General features: G+C 42.3%; 1 protein-coding gene across 1 annotated transcript in view; it reads left to right on the plus strand.

Moving 5' to 3' along the window:
- Positions 1 to 647: 647 nt before the first annotated feature.
- grm2b (glutamate receptor, metabotropic 2b) overlaps positions 648 to 17,328 on the plus strand; it is a 33,686-nt gene continuing 17,005 nt past the window's right edge. Inside the window, exons 1-2 of the mRNA XM_061785154.1 lie at positions 648 to 1,227; positions 8,649 to 9,264. Coding sequence (XP_061641138.1) covers positions 8,752 to 9,264 — 513 coding nt within the window. The 5' untranslated portion in view covers positions 648 to 1,227; positions 8,649 to 8,751. The remainder of the gene's footprint in view (positions 1,228 to 8,648; positions 9,265 to 17,328) is intronic.

Below are 17,328 nucleotides of genomic sequence, written 5' to 3' on the forward strand. Positions count from 1 at the left end.
AAATAAATGGAAATGACAATTGATTAAGACCACCTCTCAAATCATACAGTACAGTACATATTTCTTGCTTGTATTTTAGTTATTTATATTTTTGTGTTGCACATCACAAGTAGAGCCACATCACGCACATGCAAGCAAGCAAGGAGAGGCGTCAGAATGAAAAGGGAACGCAAAACAGTGCTGCACCTCTTGAGCTTGGGAGGTGGGTACAGTGCCTTGCTCAAGGGCATTTTGCCATTTTTACATTTTATCCACAGTTGGACTTGAATTGTGAGCCTCTGGTTCCGAAGCCCAAATCGTTACAAATGGGCTACGGCCGAGCTGTTCAAGGAAAGATGTGCAGATGAGGAAGGGCTAAAACGCGCGCACGCGCACGCGCACTACCCTTCAGTTTTGGAGTGCATCCACCACTCAACTGGAGTGTGATTGGGCTTCACTGAGATAAAGGTGAATGAGGTTCAGTCCTTTATGAAAGGTCTCTTATTGTATGACCAAATGTAGTTTAGTTAACCCAAGCATGTGGTAAAAAAAAAGGAGTGCAACTAACAGGCTGGATTTTTTTATTTTTTATTGAATTCTCCTAATTGTGTATGTGTGTGTTTTTTTCTTTTCTTTTCCATGTGATCGCTCCTCCTCGCCGAGCTTTAGTTGTGTTTAAACCCGAGCTTCTCCCCGCGCCTCCTGTCGTGAGTGTATCTCATTTGGCTTTGTTTGGAAGCTGCCGACAGGCGGGAGCGCGCAGCGTGGTGGCGTCGCGCTCATCGGAGCGGCAGAGGCGCGTCCTCGTGGCACAACCGCCACCAGCGAGATTCTTCAGCTCCCTCTTGTTTCCAAGTTCATTCTGACCACTTCCCGACGAGAAAAGCTCATGAAACAGTTGTAAACACGCCACTTTATTCACAAATCCAGCCCGCTTACTCTCTCTAGTGCCCAGTGGCATCCAGGGCGTCTTTTTATTTTTGGTATTTTTTTGTATTTTTTTTCTGTTTTGTTTTTTTTTGCGCACGGCTTCACCTGGCTGTTCCAGTGCTGCGACGCCGGCCAAGTTGGAGAGCACGAAAGAGTTTTGCCAGTGTGTGCAAACACTTCAGAACCAAGGACAGATCCATGCTGCAGTCTGGCAGACACGTTCCAAAGAGGACAACATCTGCACGCTGCGGGTCACATGAAGCGCCTCGCGGTGCGTTCACGGTCGCCAAGGAGAGCTGCACGTCAATAACGTTTTAGGTAAGACACCATGCTTTATTTACTTCCATTTCTATGTGATTTTTTTTTTTTTTTTTTTTTGCTGGAGCGTGAGCCTCAACTCTCCTGAATGAGACACACATTTTACTCAGGAAATTCCACATTGTATAACCTGTATAGAGATGGATTTAACTATTTTTAGATAACCAAAAAACATCACAATGTGACTGATTAGTTTATGAAGCAGTTTTAATCAGTGCTAGAAACAGCAGGAACTGTAATCCCTCATCCTTAATGTGATGTTTTATATTTGCAATGTTTGCTGCGAGATATGCAAATGGGAAAAATTCCATTCACTGGCCACTTCATTAGGTACACCTGCATGTGTTCCTACAAAGATAATAATGCTCAGTTTTGAAGAGATATACCACAACATGTTTATGACAGTGTGTTTGTGGTGTAAAATTGAACTGGCTATATCAATCACAACTGAGATTTTTTCAAATGCAGCTCTTGCATTAAGATCTCAGTGGGTTGAGCAAGTGTACCTAATCTAATGGCCATCGGCTGACAGGCGACTGGAGCTGTCACTGCCACTTTCTGCCATACTCTTCCACACGCAACGTGTTTGTTTAGAGTGGAAGTCAATGTTGGATCCAAACAAGTTACATGTGGATATGTGTATGGCGTTTTTGTGCACTGAAATAACGCACCAATTAAAACCATCACCCTTTTTCTTTGCCCAATAAATCAATTTGGTTGATGTTGTGTCCAATACCAGGCACCAAATCTCTCTAATAAAAGATGATCTTGTCAGCGTCGGTGGTATAAACATATGGACATGCTATTTTTTATTTTATTTTGTATTACTACATCTCACAGGACAAGTGCCGCATTATGGCTGTTATTATTCTTTTTCATACACACTAAATGGAATGTCAATCCTTGTAGGGGGGAGGGATTCCACCAAAGTGTGCACAGGCTTAGTGCCAGATAAATGTAATCATAAAGGATAAATGCTTTGGGTGCATTTATTCAAATGATACTGAACATTTACATCACATTCAAAACAACCAATTAAATCTCATTTACACCCACCGGCTACAAGATTTGGTACTTCAGCACAGTCTCATGAGAACCAATAGAGCTGGATCCAATTCTACCTTTAGAAGAATAATGATGCTCAGTTTTAATTGACACTGTTAGAGAGGTATTAATTTCACAATAGTCTATGTTTATTGTGTATCATTATGGTGAGGGACTCTTAAAAATCCATTAACAAATTAATTGATCGTTAAGAATAGTGTGTTTGTGTGGAATTGATTGGCATCTTCAAGCAAGCGAGGCAAAATGCAGCGCCCGACTTGCCTCAAACTCAACTACTTTCGTTGATAGGTTGCTTAACTTATTTAGCTACTGGACCTATAAGAAACAGATCTCGCTATAATGCAGTGAAGTTCAACGTACTACAAACTGTAGTCACCATAGTAACCACAGTGTTGAATGAATTCCACCCACTCAAAAGTCAAACATCCAAAAAGTGGCACGCCAACATTTTCTGAAGAAACATGCTTCCTCCCATACTCCAAAAACATGCATGTTAGGGTCATAGCAGACGCTAAATCATCCATAGGTGCAAATCTGAGTATGAACGGCTGTTTGTCCTCATAAGGCCCGGGCTCACTCGTGACCCTAATGAGGACACACACTGTTAAAAATTAAAAATGGATGGATGGTTGTGGATTGTGCAGGTGTACCTAATGTTGTGACCGGTGAGCATCATAGATGTTCACAGTAGGACCGAAGCACAGGTGGTTCCTGTTTTGTTTGGCTCCCACTTAGCGACTTTACACACATTGTCGTACGCACGGTGCGACTGTACGTGCCAATCACAGCGTTGCTGAGAGGGACTTTGCACTGACTCACACATTACACACTGGCTATATTTGGCAGACAATGAAGAATGGCATTATCAAGGCATCTTTTATGCCTATGGTAAATGGACAAGTCCTCGTTGACTGCCTCCTCATGTTTGAAGTTTCGGCGCACGAACGCACTCCGCCGCTACGTCTACATCGGCGTCCTTTTAATGACCCGATTGAAGACTGATGGGACCATTTGAAGGCTGATCGAGCCCCTGCTTGTCTTTCAAATCGCAAATGCATTTTTTTGATAGCGAGCGTTTCATGTCCTCTATGGCGTCTGACTGCATTTGCACTTCTTTGAGACACCTTCAACCTCCATTTGGCCTAGGTTACAAAGGCTCGCCTAATTGGCTGTTCCTTATGGCGCCATTAATTCCCACAGCGACCTTGCCTTTGCAACCAGAAAGCTGGCATCTGCTCCAGAAGCTGAAGAGCAATTACACTTTTTGCGTGTTGGATGTGCAAGTGGCCCTCTGACCTTGACTCGATCAGATCAAATGTGCGTGGCGACGCCTGCACCTCACTTTCTGCCCTCCGTCTTGCACACCCAGACTCAACTTAGATCATGTCTTCACACTCTTCGCGAACCTCCTCGCTGGATACAAAACAGTGCATTCATCAATGCGCCGCTTGAGCTGCCAGCCACAACCTGATATAATATTTATCCTGAGCGGGGGAATGCAGCATTCATTAGACTCTTACCTTCCTGTTGTTGTTCCCTGGTGGGAATGTCACCGAATATTCTGTAGCTGCCTACAGACGAGGTGGATTGATGATCATTAACAGTACATTTTGGGACATCACCTGTTTCTGAAATATTACATAGTATGTGGGAAAGGTGTGGATCTACTAACAAGTTTAAAGACACAATGGAATATGGCTAAATAAGCATGTTTGGCTTCACTATTATCATTTAATGAGCACTTTTTCATCATGACATCACAACTCAACAATCAAAAACCGGTACGCTTGCTTCTGTAGAGATTCATTTTAGCATACACTTCCCACTTCCCCGCAGTCCAACCCTCACTTATTATTATATTTTTTTAAACCCAGCAAGTTACCATGGCAACCCCCCTTCATTGAGGAGCACCACCATCTACGTGTCATCTCCTCATAAGCCGGGAAAATCCTTCTCACTCGAGAAGTGTCCAGAATATCTAGAGCTCGGCGTTGTCATATCTCATGAGAAGAAAAGTAAACAATTTCAGGTTTTCCCTAATAGAATTATTTGTCTTCACCATGAGAATGGCTAAAAATAAAACAACATACTCTTAACGAGAAAAACTAGGTTGTTACAGTGTATCATAATAACACATTTTCTTTAAAATAATGGAAATGTAATGGAAAATAAATCCCAGGATCAATATACACAATCTTCAAATGACAAAGGTGATGCATCTGATTGAGCTCACTTTAACAATCTTAATAATCAAATAATTGTAAAAGGAAGTTAACCACTCTTAATAGCAAATATGTTAAAACACTGGACCTTTACGTTGACAAGTGAAGACACATTTGGTGCCACTGGAGTCTTACTTCATTAAATGTGAATCTTACTTCCCACAACTTCACGAGTATATTTTTATCCTCTTACGTTCTTCTTGTGCGGCACGGTGGCCGACTGGCCTCACGGTTCTGAGGACCCGGGTTCAATCCCCGGCCCTGCCTGTGTGGAGTTTGCATGTTCTCCCCGTACCTGCGTGGGTTTTCTCCGGGCACTCCGGTTTCCTCCCACATCCCAAAAACATGCATTAATTGGAGACTCTAAATTGCCCGTAGCCATGACTGTGAGTGCGAATGGTTGTTTGTTTCTATGTGCCCTGCGATTGGCTGGCAACCAGTTCAGGGTGTACCCCGCCTCCTGCCCGATGATAGCTGGGATAGGCTCCAGCAGGCCCGCGACCCTAGTGAGGAGAAGCTGCTCAGAAAATGGATGGATGGACGTTCTTCTTGTTGTGGCTGGAATTCAAAAAAATAAAAAAAAGCGAAACATAACTTAATTATTGATGCTCACTGAACTGAGGTCTTGCAAGTACACTACAGTACTGAATAAAAGAAAAGAAAAAAAAGAATGACTAATGATCAGTGCCACATTGATTCTAGGGGGTGGACAGGTTCCAATGATGCCATAGTGCCTAGAACCAGTCTTTATCCTCACCTTTATCCAGATTGTCACCATTTTGTACTTGTCACACACAAGCACTTTAAAAAGTGTTATGCAAATCGGTTTTGTCGTCCATCCATCCATCCATTTTCTGAGCCGCTTCTCCTCACTAGGGTCGCGGGGGTGCTGGAGCCTATCCCAGCTATCATCGGGCAGGAGGCGGGGTACACCCTGAACTGGTTGCCAGCCAATCGCAGGGCACATACGAACAAACAACCATTCGCACTCACAGTCATGCCTACGGGCAATTTAGAGTCTCCAATTAATGCATGTTTTTGGGATGTGGGAGGAAACCGGAGTACCCGGAGAAAACCCACGCAGGCACGGGGAGAACATGCAAACTCCACACAGGTGGGGCCAGGGATTGAACCCGGGTCCTCAGAACTGTGAGGCTGACGCTCTAACCAGTCGGCCACCGTGCGGTTTTGTCGTGCAAATGCTAAATGGATCTGTCCAATTAAATGGTTTACACTGAATGCTGTGAAAAAAAGGCTCACTATAAAAGCACAGCTCGTACTTTAGTAAATATCTTTTATATTTATATATTTGTTTTTTATTATTTTATGAATCTAATATTTGTTGATTTATTGTAAATAATAAAATAAATAATATAATTTTATGAAATTATTCATCCATTTTCTGAGCCGCTTCTCCTCACTAGGGTCGCGGGCGTGCTGGAGCCTATCCCCACTATCATCGGGCAGGAGGCGGGGTAAATGTGATGTTCGAGCAATGTGATCAGAATCAGAATCAGAATCTGAATCAGAATCAGAATCATCTTTATTTGCCAAGTATGTCCAAAACACACAAGGAATTTGTCTCCGGTAGTTGGAGCCGCTCTAGTACAACGGACAGTCAATTTACAGAACACTTTGGAGACATAAAGACATTGACAAAAAACAAAAAACAATTGTGCAAAAAGATGCAGAGTCCTCTAGCACTTAGGGCAGTTCGAATGACTAATATCGCAATAGTCCGGTGCAATGACCATTGTGCAAAGGGCGCTGAGACTTCAAGGAGTGTATGCGGTTTAAAGTGACGAGTAGTGCGATAATCTGGGACAATGGTTGTGCAAATGTTACAGATACTCCTCAATCAGTGTGCAAATGGAGCAGATGCTACTCTGGCATGAGTGGCCAGTATATGCAAATAGTGCAGCATGGCGAGACAACTACAGTGAGTGCACGAGTAATACATAATTGGCCCCACAGAAATGTGACAACGAACTCAAGTCAAAAAATTGCCAGCTTGTTGTAATGGAATTATAGGTTAGCTGTTTAAGAAGTTGATCGCAAGAGGGAAGAAGCTGTCGGAATGTCTACTAGTTCTAGTTTGCATTGATCGGTAGCGCCTACCTGAGGGAAGGAGCTGGAAGAGCTGGTGACCGGGCTGGGTAGGGTCCGAGAGGATTTTGCACGCCCTTGTCTTAGTTCTGGCAGCGTGCAAGTCCTCAAGGGTGGGTAGGGGTGTACCGACAATCCTTTCAGCAGTTTTGATTGTCCGTTGCAGTCGGAGTTTGACCTTTTTTGTAGCAGCACCAAACCAGACTGTGATGGAAGAACACAGGACTGATTCGATGACCGCTGTGTAGAACTGTCTCAGCAGCTACGGTGGCAGGCCGTGCTTTCTCATAAGCCGCAGGAAGTACATCCTCTGCTGGGCCTTTTTGAGGACGGAGTTGATGTTGGTCGCCCACTTCAGGTCCTGGGAGATTGTAATTCCCAGGAACTTGAAGGTCTCGACGGTTGACACAAGGCAGCTGGACAACGTGAGGGGCAGCTGTGGCGAAGGATGCCTCCTGAAGTCCACGATCATCTCTACAGTCTTGAGCGTGTTCAGCTCCAGGTTGTGTCGGCCGCACCACAACTCCAGCCGCTCCGCTTCCTGTCGATATGCAGACTCGTCACCGTCCTTGATGAGGCCGATGACAATGGTGTCATCTGCAAACTTCAGGAGTTTAACAGCCGGGTGTGTTGAGGTGCAGTCGTTCGTGTAGAGAGAGAAGAGCAGCGGAGAGAGGACACAACCTTGGGGTGCCCCAGTGCTGATGCTGCGTGTGGATGAGGTGTCCTCCCCCAGCCTGCTTTGTCCTGCCCGTCAGGAAGCTGTAAATCCACTGGCAGATGGCAGGCGAGATGCTGAGCTAAAGAAGCTTGGAGGAAAGGAGTTCATGGATGATGGTGTTGAGTGCTGAGCTGAAGTCCACGAACAGGATTCTCGCGTAGGTCCCTGCAAAGTCGAGGTGTTCTAGGATGAAATGAAGTCCCATGTTGACTGCGTCATCCGCAGACCTGTTTGCTCGGTAGGCAAACTGCAGGGGGTCCAGCAGGGGACCTGTGATGCTCTTGAGGTGGTCCAGCACGAGACGTTCAAAGGACTTCATGACCACAGATGTCAAGGCGACAGGCCTGTCCTCCTTAGCTTGGTGAAGTTGCTTAAGTTTGGCAGTGAACCACGGCTTGTTGTTATTGAATATGCGAAATGACTTTGTTGGTACACACACTTCTTCACAGAAACTGATATAGGATGTGACAGTGTTTGTATATTCATCCAGGCTGCCAGCTGAATTTTCAAAGACACTCCAGTCTGTGCAGTGTAAACAGCTTTGAAGTTCTATCTTTGCTCCATTGGTCCACTTTTTCACTGTTCTCACTGTAGGCTTCGCACATTTAAATTCTTGCCTGTATGTCGGTATTAAGTGATCAGACGAGCCCAGTGCTGCACGAGGTTTGGCACGGTATGCGTTATTTAGCGTAGTATAGCAGTGGTCTAAAATGTTATTTTCCCTGGTAGGACAGTCGATGTGCTGCTTGTATTTAGGGAATTCGTGGTTGAGTTTAGCTTTGTTAAAGTCCCTGAGGGGTGAGTCCAGGTGTTTTTTTTCCAATTTCGTTTACTTGTTCGGCAAGCGTTGCACTACATGCACTACAACTTCCCTGAATGGAAGCCTGTTTTGTGTAGATGTTATGTTATGCACATTATAAGGTATTATGTACTTTCTAGTGCATGACAAAATGTGGTAAAATAAAGTCAATTGTCCTGTTTCTGCCAGTTAAAAAAAAAGTTAAAAAGTACCTTTCCTATTTTTTTTTCTGGCAGAAACATGCACACAGTATACGTGGCCCATCAGTCCAATTTAAAAATTAATTCCAGTCATTCATTCAAGTTTGCCGCTCCCAGTTTTAAAGGCTTATTTTTTAGACTTTCCACTGTATCAGTTGTAGGATGTTTAACTTGAGGGAAAGGTAATATCAATGCATGTTTTGTGTCAAAAAATGTCCTGCTAATCAGTCGTCTCACTTCTGTTTTTATCAATAATTTTTACCTGTGTGATAACATGAATGAACATTAATTCTTCATTTCATTTACAGGAAGTGTCCAACATGCTGTGTCCAGTATCAGAAGACATACACTCTCTCTAAACCACCGCCTCTCTCCTGTTCGATACACTCGGCCCAACATCCTGCTCCCGCCATGCTGAGCGTCGCGCTCCGCCTCAGGTCGTCGGCCTTTCCCGCGCCTTCCTACTGGCCCCTCCAGATCCTTCTGCTGGGACTGCTGGTACCGGGGTGCCTGCCCAGCATGTCCAGACTCGCCCCGGCCGCCAAGCGCGAGATCCTCATAGACGGCGACTTGGTGATCGGCGGCCTCTTCCCGGTGCACCACAAAGGCGAAGGGATGGAGGACTGTGGTAAAATCAACGAGGAGAGAGGGATCCAGAGACTGGAGGCCATGCTGCTGGCGCTCGACGAAATTAACGCCAGCGATCGCATCCTTCCTGGACTCCAGCTAGGGGCGCACATCCTCGACACCTGCTCAAAGGACACCTACGCTCTGGAGCAGTCCCTTGATTTCGTCAGGGCGTCCCTCACCAAGGTGCACGACCCGGGCTTCATATGCCCGGACGGGTCGCGACCTATCCAGAATGAGGTCCCGCTGGCCATTTCCGGGGTCATCGGAGGATCCTACAGTGACGTTTCCATCCAGGTAAATGTGCAAATTCATTCGTGCTTGAATGGAAACAAAGATATTTTATATATATATATATGTTTATTCCACGATAAGTTTACAAAATCCTATTTTCACACACCCGCAGTAGGACGTACGCTTTATCGCGGGGGATGTTCCAGACCCACCCACAAAAGGTGAAAATCCATGATATTGAGAGACCATATACTGTACATTTGTTTTGTCCCATCCACACTCTTTAAACACTAAACTTTACAACATTAAAACACACTTTTTAAGCACATTGTAAACATATTTGGACAAAAAACAAATTGCAAGCATAAAAAGTATAGAAAATGTGCCTTCAGAGGCGGGGCCAGGTGGGGTGGGGTGTGACATGTGAGTGTATGGGTGTGAGCTGTGGCCGACAGCAGCTCCTGCGTGACTGTGCTCATTTTCTTTATGTGTTTTACGGTTCTCCCAGTGTTCAATAAGCGGCCACTGTAGCTCTCCTTTTCCACACATGAGGGCATTAAGTGAGTATACAGTTAAAACCCGTAAGTAGTTTGGCGGTCCAAACTAGACCACCGCGCTTCCCCCAAACCTGATATATAAAATGTTAATTTTTTGTTTGAGCGTGTCATTCATCCAAGGATAATTCGTGCATTATAATTGCTTTCACATAGTCCTATTAACACTGACATAATGTCTTAAAACAAAGATACACTACATCGTTGAGACTGCCTAATTTGATTATTTATTAATTTGATTATTTTTTTGTACACATGGTAATACGCTCTTAAAAATAATCATCTCTGCACACAGTTTTATTTGTAATGAAATGTATATAATGGCAAAAAGGAGTTCATGCTTCAACTAGAAAATAACAAAAGGGCCACATTCTGTATTGCGAGATAGTCAACATGTTCTTGTGTGTTGTAGTAAACACACCCTGCGCGGCATAGCATTAATAATTGACATAACACCTGAAGTGTTGATGACTAAGTGAGCTTATGAATATGCAGATGTGTTTATGCATGTTAATAAGTGTATTTTCCGCAGAGTATGTACAGTATGTGGATTTGAGCACCTAGTTGACATGAATCAACTTCAGGCAGCTCATTACATGTATATTCTTGAATTATATAACCTACTACATGTTGGAGATTTGCACAGAAATGTAGTTGTACATGTGTACTGGTATGTCAAGTGTTCATCTATAATTGACATAGTTAATGACTTTCATCGTGCTCTTTGAAGTGCCCTGAAAGTGCCTGTTGTGTACTAGTTGGAATGTATTAATTTTATTGATAAAGTTGAACATTTTATTACCAAAAAGAAGTTTTCGATTGACAGTGCTGGTTAGAATACAAGTCATCACAGGATTTTTCTTTTTTTTTTTTTTTTACGTTAGAAAGTCTTTGCGGCAAAATGTAAAGTAGATGGTTTTACAGAGTTGGGTGACTCCATGCAGGAATCCCCACTGAGTTTTAACATGCTCAGAATGATATCATTATGATGGCAGATCCATTTTAAAATTGGAGGAAATGCAGGCATGGTTTCTTTGCATAATATGACGTCCATGCCACACATGAATTATATATTGTAGCCCTCAATTTTTTATATTTACGTCTACAGTCTCTTGATTTGAACATTTTTAAACACATAATTGATTTTACATCACTTCATGGCTGCTTTGGACGTCTGGTTACATTTAAGCTTGTGTTTAAGATCTGCTGAGTCTGCTTGCTTGTTAGCGCTTTGCATTAGAGAAAAAGAGTTGGATGGCTCCTCATAACCAAATCTATTTGTAGTTACTTTGCCTTTCCCTGCGGGAGTATAAAAAACATTTTTTTTGCGCCGTAATTGCCAGCAACTGCACACAGAAAGTAATGTATGGGAGGAGGAAGCGGTGATTCTTTGAATAAGACTGTGACGCCTCTGTGTGACTTAACGCATTCAGTCTTGGATCAGTTCTGGGCATGAGCCCAATATATTACTATTGATGCTGAACGATGATCATATTCATAAGGGTGTCGCATAAAGACCAATATAACAACGGGACGTCCACGCTGAAAGCCACAGGCGCATAATCGACCTCCTTTCCTTGCTGTGATGCCGAAGCCTCAGACAACAGAACAGCGTGTTTGCGCCACTTTCCTGTCAGTGTGTGAGAGAGGCCACCCAGGCACCAAAATGAAGCTCATACCACCGCTGTCACTGTTCTGAACTGTCTCTTTTGTTCCTAACCGTGAATGGGGCTATGAGAGTAGCCATGAGCTTATACATTGCTCACGAAAAGCTACGGATACTCTCAAAAAATGAACTAGAACCTTTGCAGGTTAACTCGATTAGATTTTCTTTTGAGCGCAGACGTCCAACTGTTCAAAGTTTCAGTACTTTCTGCATAACTTTCTGTTGCTAAAAATTCACAACAGGTGTTTGAGCCATGAAAAATTCCAATGATGTTCACTTTCATGCCTGTGACTACTTCAGTCTCTCTGTAACTCTGTTGCAAGCAGCTGATGACTCTCTGTGACACGTTGAGCTCAGTGGTCACTTTCTCACAACAGCGACTTACTGTTGATCAGTTGTTAGAGTAGGTGTCGTTTGGGTCTCATGATAATATAATACATAAGAGGAAATGGGCAAAAAATAACAGGAGAGTGAGTGCGGATATTTGACAGGCTATTGGCGATGATCGAGCCATTAAACATGCATTTTCGTGACAGACTCTCCAACGCTTTGGCTTTTCATCTACAGGTACATATGACAATACAATTATAGTTAAATATTATTGTAAAACACAGTATACATATTCTACATACTGTATTGTTACAACACGGCGGTTGACTGGATGTACCTTTGTACACGGAAAGGTATTTCTTTTCTGTGAAAGCTCGTGTGCATTTGGAGACAGAGACGCTCCACGCTTCGCTAGTCCATCCACTGGTACTGTTTTATACATTATTGTTATGGCTTAGCAATGGTGGCAGCTGGCTTCATCTCATTTCTAAGTAGAAACTGATATTTTGGCTGTGTAAACTCATGTGATACGACATGGCATGTTTGATTGGCTGTTACATCTATGTTGTTCGCCTGCACACTGCACGACAGTTCAGTCGGTTTCGACTGAGTCGCACAGTGTGCAGCGGGCCTTAATAAAGGTTATAGCGTATTGAAATTTCCCCCGAAAGCCGAATATCCCTAACTTTTGTCGAGGCGTGTATGTAATTCTTTCCCAAGGTTGCAGATTCGCACAATCTTTCTAAAGGGGCGACAGGGGGGACGAGTGCCAGGAACGATCCTCGTAAACTTGGGAGAAGCGACTCTTACCGCCATCTGTGAGGTTTCTCCTTTGGCGAGCAGCAAAGTGTCCACCTGTGTGTGAGAAGGAAAGCTAATGGAAGATGAGTCAGTCTCTCATGAGCCTTACAAGCATTCTCTCCTAATCAGACACTTTCAGCATCTTTTCTTGTCGTCCTCGTTAGGTCTTAACATCGTACAAAAGAAGCGCTCATAACCATCTGATGGAGGATGGAATTAGCCTTGAATGCTGACGTACGTTTACACTTCTTAGTGCCCAATTCCAATTTCATGCCAATATCAAATTTCTACATCCACAGTGGAACCTCCACTGAAGTTCAGTGCCTCAAAGGCTAGAAAATTACTAAATTTGCCAGGAAAAATACCTAATTAACAATATATATAGTTTCACAAAATACTACTGTCATACATTACGCCACACAAGAGCTTACAACTTTTGTGTTCAAGAGCTACATTTAATTTCTAAAACAAACAATTGGGCCATTCTTAGGTAAGGTAGGTTGGTAAAATAAAGTTTAAAATGTGAATGTGAAACTTGTAAAACAGTTACTTTAATGATAAAATAATATTTTGTTCTCCTTTTCAAATGGTATAATTCATTTAATTACAATTAATAATAACAAAAACGATATATATTTTTGGCTAATCTTTTTTATTTATTATTTACAATAACGCAATTATTTATTTAAGAACTAAAATACAAAATGTTATAAGGCTTGAGGCAGGGTTGAGGCGAGATGAAAACATGCTTCCTTTCAAACTTAGGAAATGTTTAAAACAAATTCAACTCCCCTTTTCCTAAATGACATCATCGAACGTCATGACGTAAGTCTCTCTTGTGAAACTAATATTTTCTGAAGACTATAAAAGCGCTCCTTCGATTCTTTTGTGCTTGTCATAATTATTTCAGTCAGGTTAATTGTCGAGAATCATTTAAGAGGCTAAGAAAGTGGAAAGTCTTTCGTAAATATGAAGTTCATGAAATTATCGATTATGATGCTGTTAATACTGACATTGTAAGTTATTGTTTTGTGGCACAATGATAACTTACTGGCGATTCGTCGCTTATTCGCTTAAAGGAAAGGAAAGTTCCGAAGCAAAAGGCAGAATCCGAAAAGGCCCGGAGTCTTTTATTGTGTTTACGTCCTACTATTGTGAACTATTAATAAAGGGTTTATGATAGCGACAGTTTGACCCCGGAACAAATTAGTGTTCCCTCGTTTTTCGCAGTTAATGAGGACCAGAACCCCCCGCGAAAGGTGAAAAACCGCGAAGTAGGATCACCCCCCCCCAGGCATTTTCATGGATGTGTATGTGGGTACCAGAATGTTTAAAATATGTAAACAGTATTTACTTTACATATTTGAGACAAATATTACAACAGTTCACGCATTTACTTAAATCTTTCATTATAAAACGTTATACAGTAATTAACATTTATTAAGTTATTTTCTTAATTGCAAACCCACCCTTTATATGATAATAATAAAATAATAATAATAAACAGGTCAAAGCTACTAAGATTTCACAAAGAAGACTTTGAAGCTGCTGGATGTCCTTGAATAATTAAAACGCAAAGCAAAAGGGAAATCTTGTCATTTTGTGGCATTGATCACAATTATAAAGCATGAAATGCACCATATCGCTGCAATATTAAAAATGTAAACGTAACAAAATGATATATATAAGTTGTTATCACACACACAAAAATATTCTCAGAAGCCACAGCCATGAATGATTTTCTCTCATACTTTTTCATCCACTGTGCACTGTGCAATTTCACATTGCTAAACTCAGGTTTGCACTCACACTATAAACTGACACTTTCTTCGCCGAATGCATCGTGTGAAAATAAGAATTGTGTTGACAAAGGTGTTTTTTTTCTTGTTGTTTTTTTTCAACGTCATATGATGGATGGGCTTGTTAAATCTCTCAGCTTCCGCAGTCCTGTCCTCTCACTTGCCTCAAAGTGTTGTTTGTGCATGAACCTCGAACACATTGTGTGCACCACACAACACAGTGGTTCTGCTCCCTAATTAACACATCACAATGATACTCACAAGTGAAGCGAGGCCTCATGATGTCAGGTCGGGACCTATATAGTCAATTATTGCAAACTTACTGACTGGTAACCTTTTATTGCTCAGTGACTGTGTTTTTTTTTTTTTATGTCTTTATGTCTCAAATAGTGGAGCACAGAGTCCAGAGCAAACATGGTGAAGCAGCATTTAGCTATTATGCTGCACACAAATAGAATACGTTGCCAACAGAAGTCACGTTAGCCTCAAGTGTGAATGTTTTTAAATCCAGGTTAAAAACGTTTCTTTTTTTCTCATGCTTTTTAGAGTATTTCCATTTGAAATGATATTTCTTGCACTGTACGCTGTTTTAATTGTACTTTTATTTATTTTATTTTATTTTATTCTCTGTTTAAGATGTTTTTTCCTTTCCTTTGTTTTTAAATGCGTTTAATCATGTAAAGCACATTGAGTTACCTTGTGTATGAAATGCGCTATATAAATTAATTTGCTTTGCTAAAAGTATTCTCTGTCAATAGACTGTCTGTTGTTGTACTAGAGCGGCTTCAACTACCGGAGACAAATTCCTTGTGTGTTTTTGACACACTTGACAAATAAAGATAATTCTGATTCTGATGACTGACAGGAAGGTACGTCGCTTCATTCCTTCCAGCATATTCTTCTTGTTGGTTTTCTCATCGATCACCTTAAAGAACCCGTTGCTGTTTGTGTAAGTCACCACAATAAAAGTACAAGGCATGTATCAAGATTTTGTAATGCTAGCGGTTCAAAGCTTGATGTGAAGTCATTGATTAGAGGTGACTTTTAGCAAATTAATTGAGTTTGGTTCTTGTGCCAACTGGGCTTTCTCCAAACTAGGACGTGACTCGCTATTTTCGTGGACTGTGGAGTTGCATTGGAGTGCAAAAACTGCCGTATCTCTATTTTCGGGCAAGCGCAAGACTTGCTGCGAGTGTTTCCCATCTTGGCAGACCCATCGGCGTACCGACGCGAATGTCTGTCCTTTGGCGCATGTGACAATTTGGTGACTGAAAGTCAGTCTAAATTTACGCCCGTTCAGATTACGTGTAACTTTTGTTGCAGCTCGTCTAGCGTTTCTTTTGTTCAGGCAACTTTTTTTTTTCTGGTTAAGATTTGGCTGGGAACATCTGTCAGGTGCCTCCTTTCTAGCCTGCTAGTTAGCCGACTTGTTTATGTCAACTGCCCCGGTCTCCCATTCATTCTACCGCACATCCCTCTCCAGTGATAAGCTCCTTTCCAGCTTCGGTTGTGGCGCTGCCATCAACATCCATGCAGCTCCTCAGGCTCGGCTATGGGATGCCACTTTCTGGGAGATCATTGTCTCACTATTTGCATCTGTGATCTGCAAGAACAAACTACATCTGCGCACATGCACAGAAACTATGCGCAGTAAGTCAAAATGGGGTCAGCTGTAAACACAGGCTCAAAGTCGTAAAATATTTGCTCTTTTTTTTTAAAGTAAATGCCGTGTGGTAGCAGTTGCAGGTCTTCAAGTGTCTGCCTGAATGTCGTCCGCTGGACGCTTCCATTTGACACATACCTCTGGGACACGCAGATGGACTTTCCATGCTGGGATGTAAAAAATAATACAGTGAAATCATGACAGTGACATGAATTGAAAAGCAGTCTACATTCCGGGTCTCAGCTTTACTTTGACTTTTGGGAGAATCCCGTAATGCTGCCACACCTGCAGTACATGACAAGTCATAGTTAGCTTCTGCATTTGGGAATATAACTTTGTATTTGTAAATAGTATATTACACTCTATATCCTTCCTATTGATATAGTTTGATTTCAACCAGCTACTGCATTAAGGCACAACTGTCCATTTTAATGAGATCCAATACAAGTTTTCTCAAGGTAATCGACATTTAACTAAATTGACTATAAATTAACAATCAATTATTCACTTATTCATCCATCCATCCATCTTCTACCGCTTATCCGAGGTCGGGTCGCGGGGGCAGTAGCTTCAGCAGGGACGCCCAGACTTCCCTTTCCCCAGCCACTTCATCCATCTCTTCCGGGGGGGATCCCGAGGCGTTCCCAGGCCAGCCGAAGGATGTAGTCTCTCCAGCGTGTCCTGGGTCGTCCCCGGGGTCTCCTCCCGGTGGGACGTGCCCGGAACACCTCACCAGGGAGGCGTCCGGGAGACATCCGAATCAGATGCCCCAGCCACCTCATCTGGCTCCTCTCGATGTGAAGTAGTAACGGCTCTACTCTGAGATCCTCCCGGATGACCGAGCTTCTCACCCTATCTCTAAGGGAGAGCCCATGGGTGCAGGCCCGGCCACCAGGCGCTCTCCTTTGAGCCCCAACTCCAGGCTATTCACTTATTATTATTTTTAAAATACTGTTTTTGCACAAATTGGTATAAAATATGTATAGACAATACTAAGAAGTGTGTTTTCCACAAAGATACCCCTATTTCACTATATATAACATTTCAATTATATATATATATATATACTGTAATTTCTTTTTTTTACAAAGTTTTTTTTTTTTATATAGAAAGGTAACCAACAGCATAACTGACGTCATGTCATCAACAATCTCAACCATAGAATTCCCAACAATCAGACAATCAACTCAATATGTTCTTCCATAATATAGAGTTGTAGTAGAACTGGACTGCACCATACTGTTTCTAATATGTTGATGTAGTTACACGAAAAGGACAAATTACTGTATGTACGTGTCACTACAGTTCTACAAA

This window comes from Phyllopteryx taeniolatus, chromosome 9 (genome assembly GCF_024500385.1).
Source record: "Phyllopteryx taeniolatus isolate TA_2022b chromosome 9, UOR_Ptae_1.2, whole genome shotgun sequence".
Taxonomy (NCBI): Eukaryota; Metazoa; Chordata; class Actinopteri; order Syngnathiformes; family Syngnathidae; genus Phyllopteryx; species Phyllopteryx taeniolatus.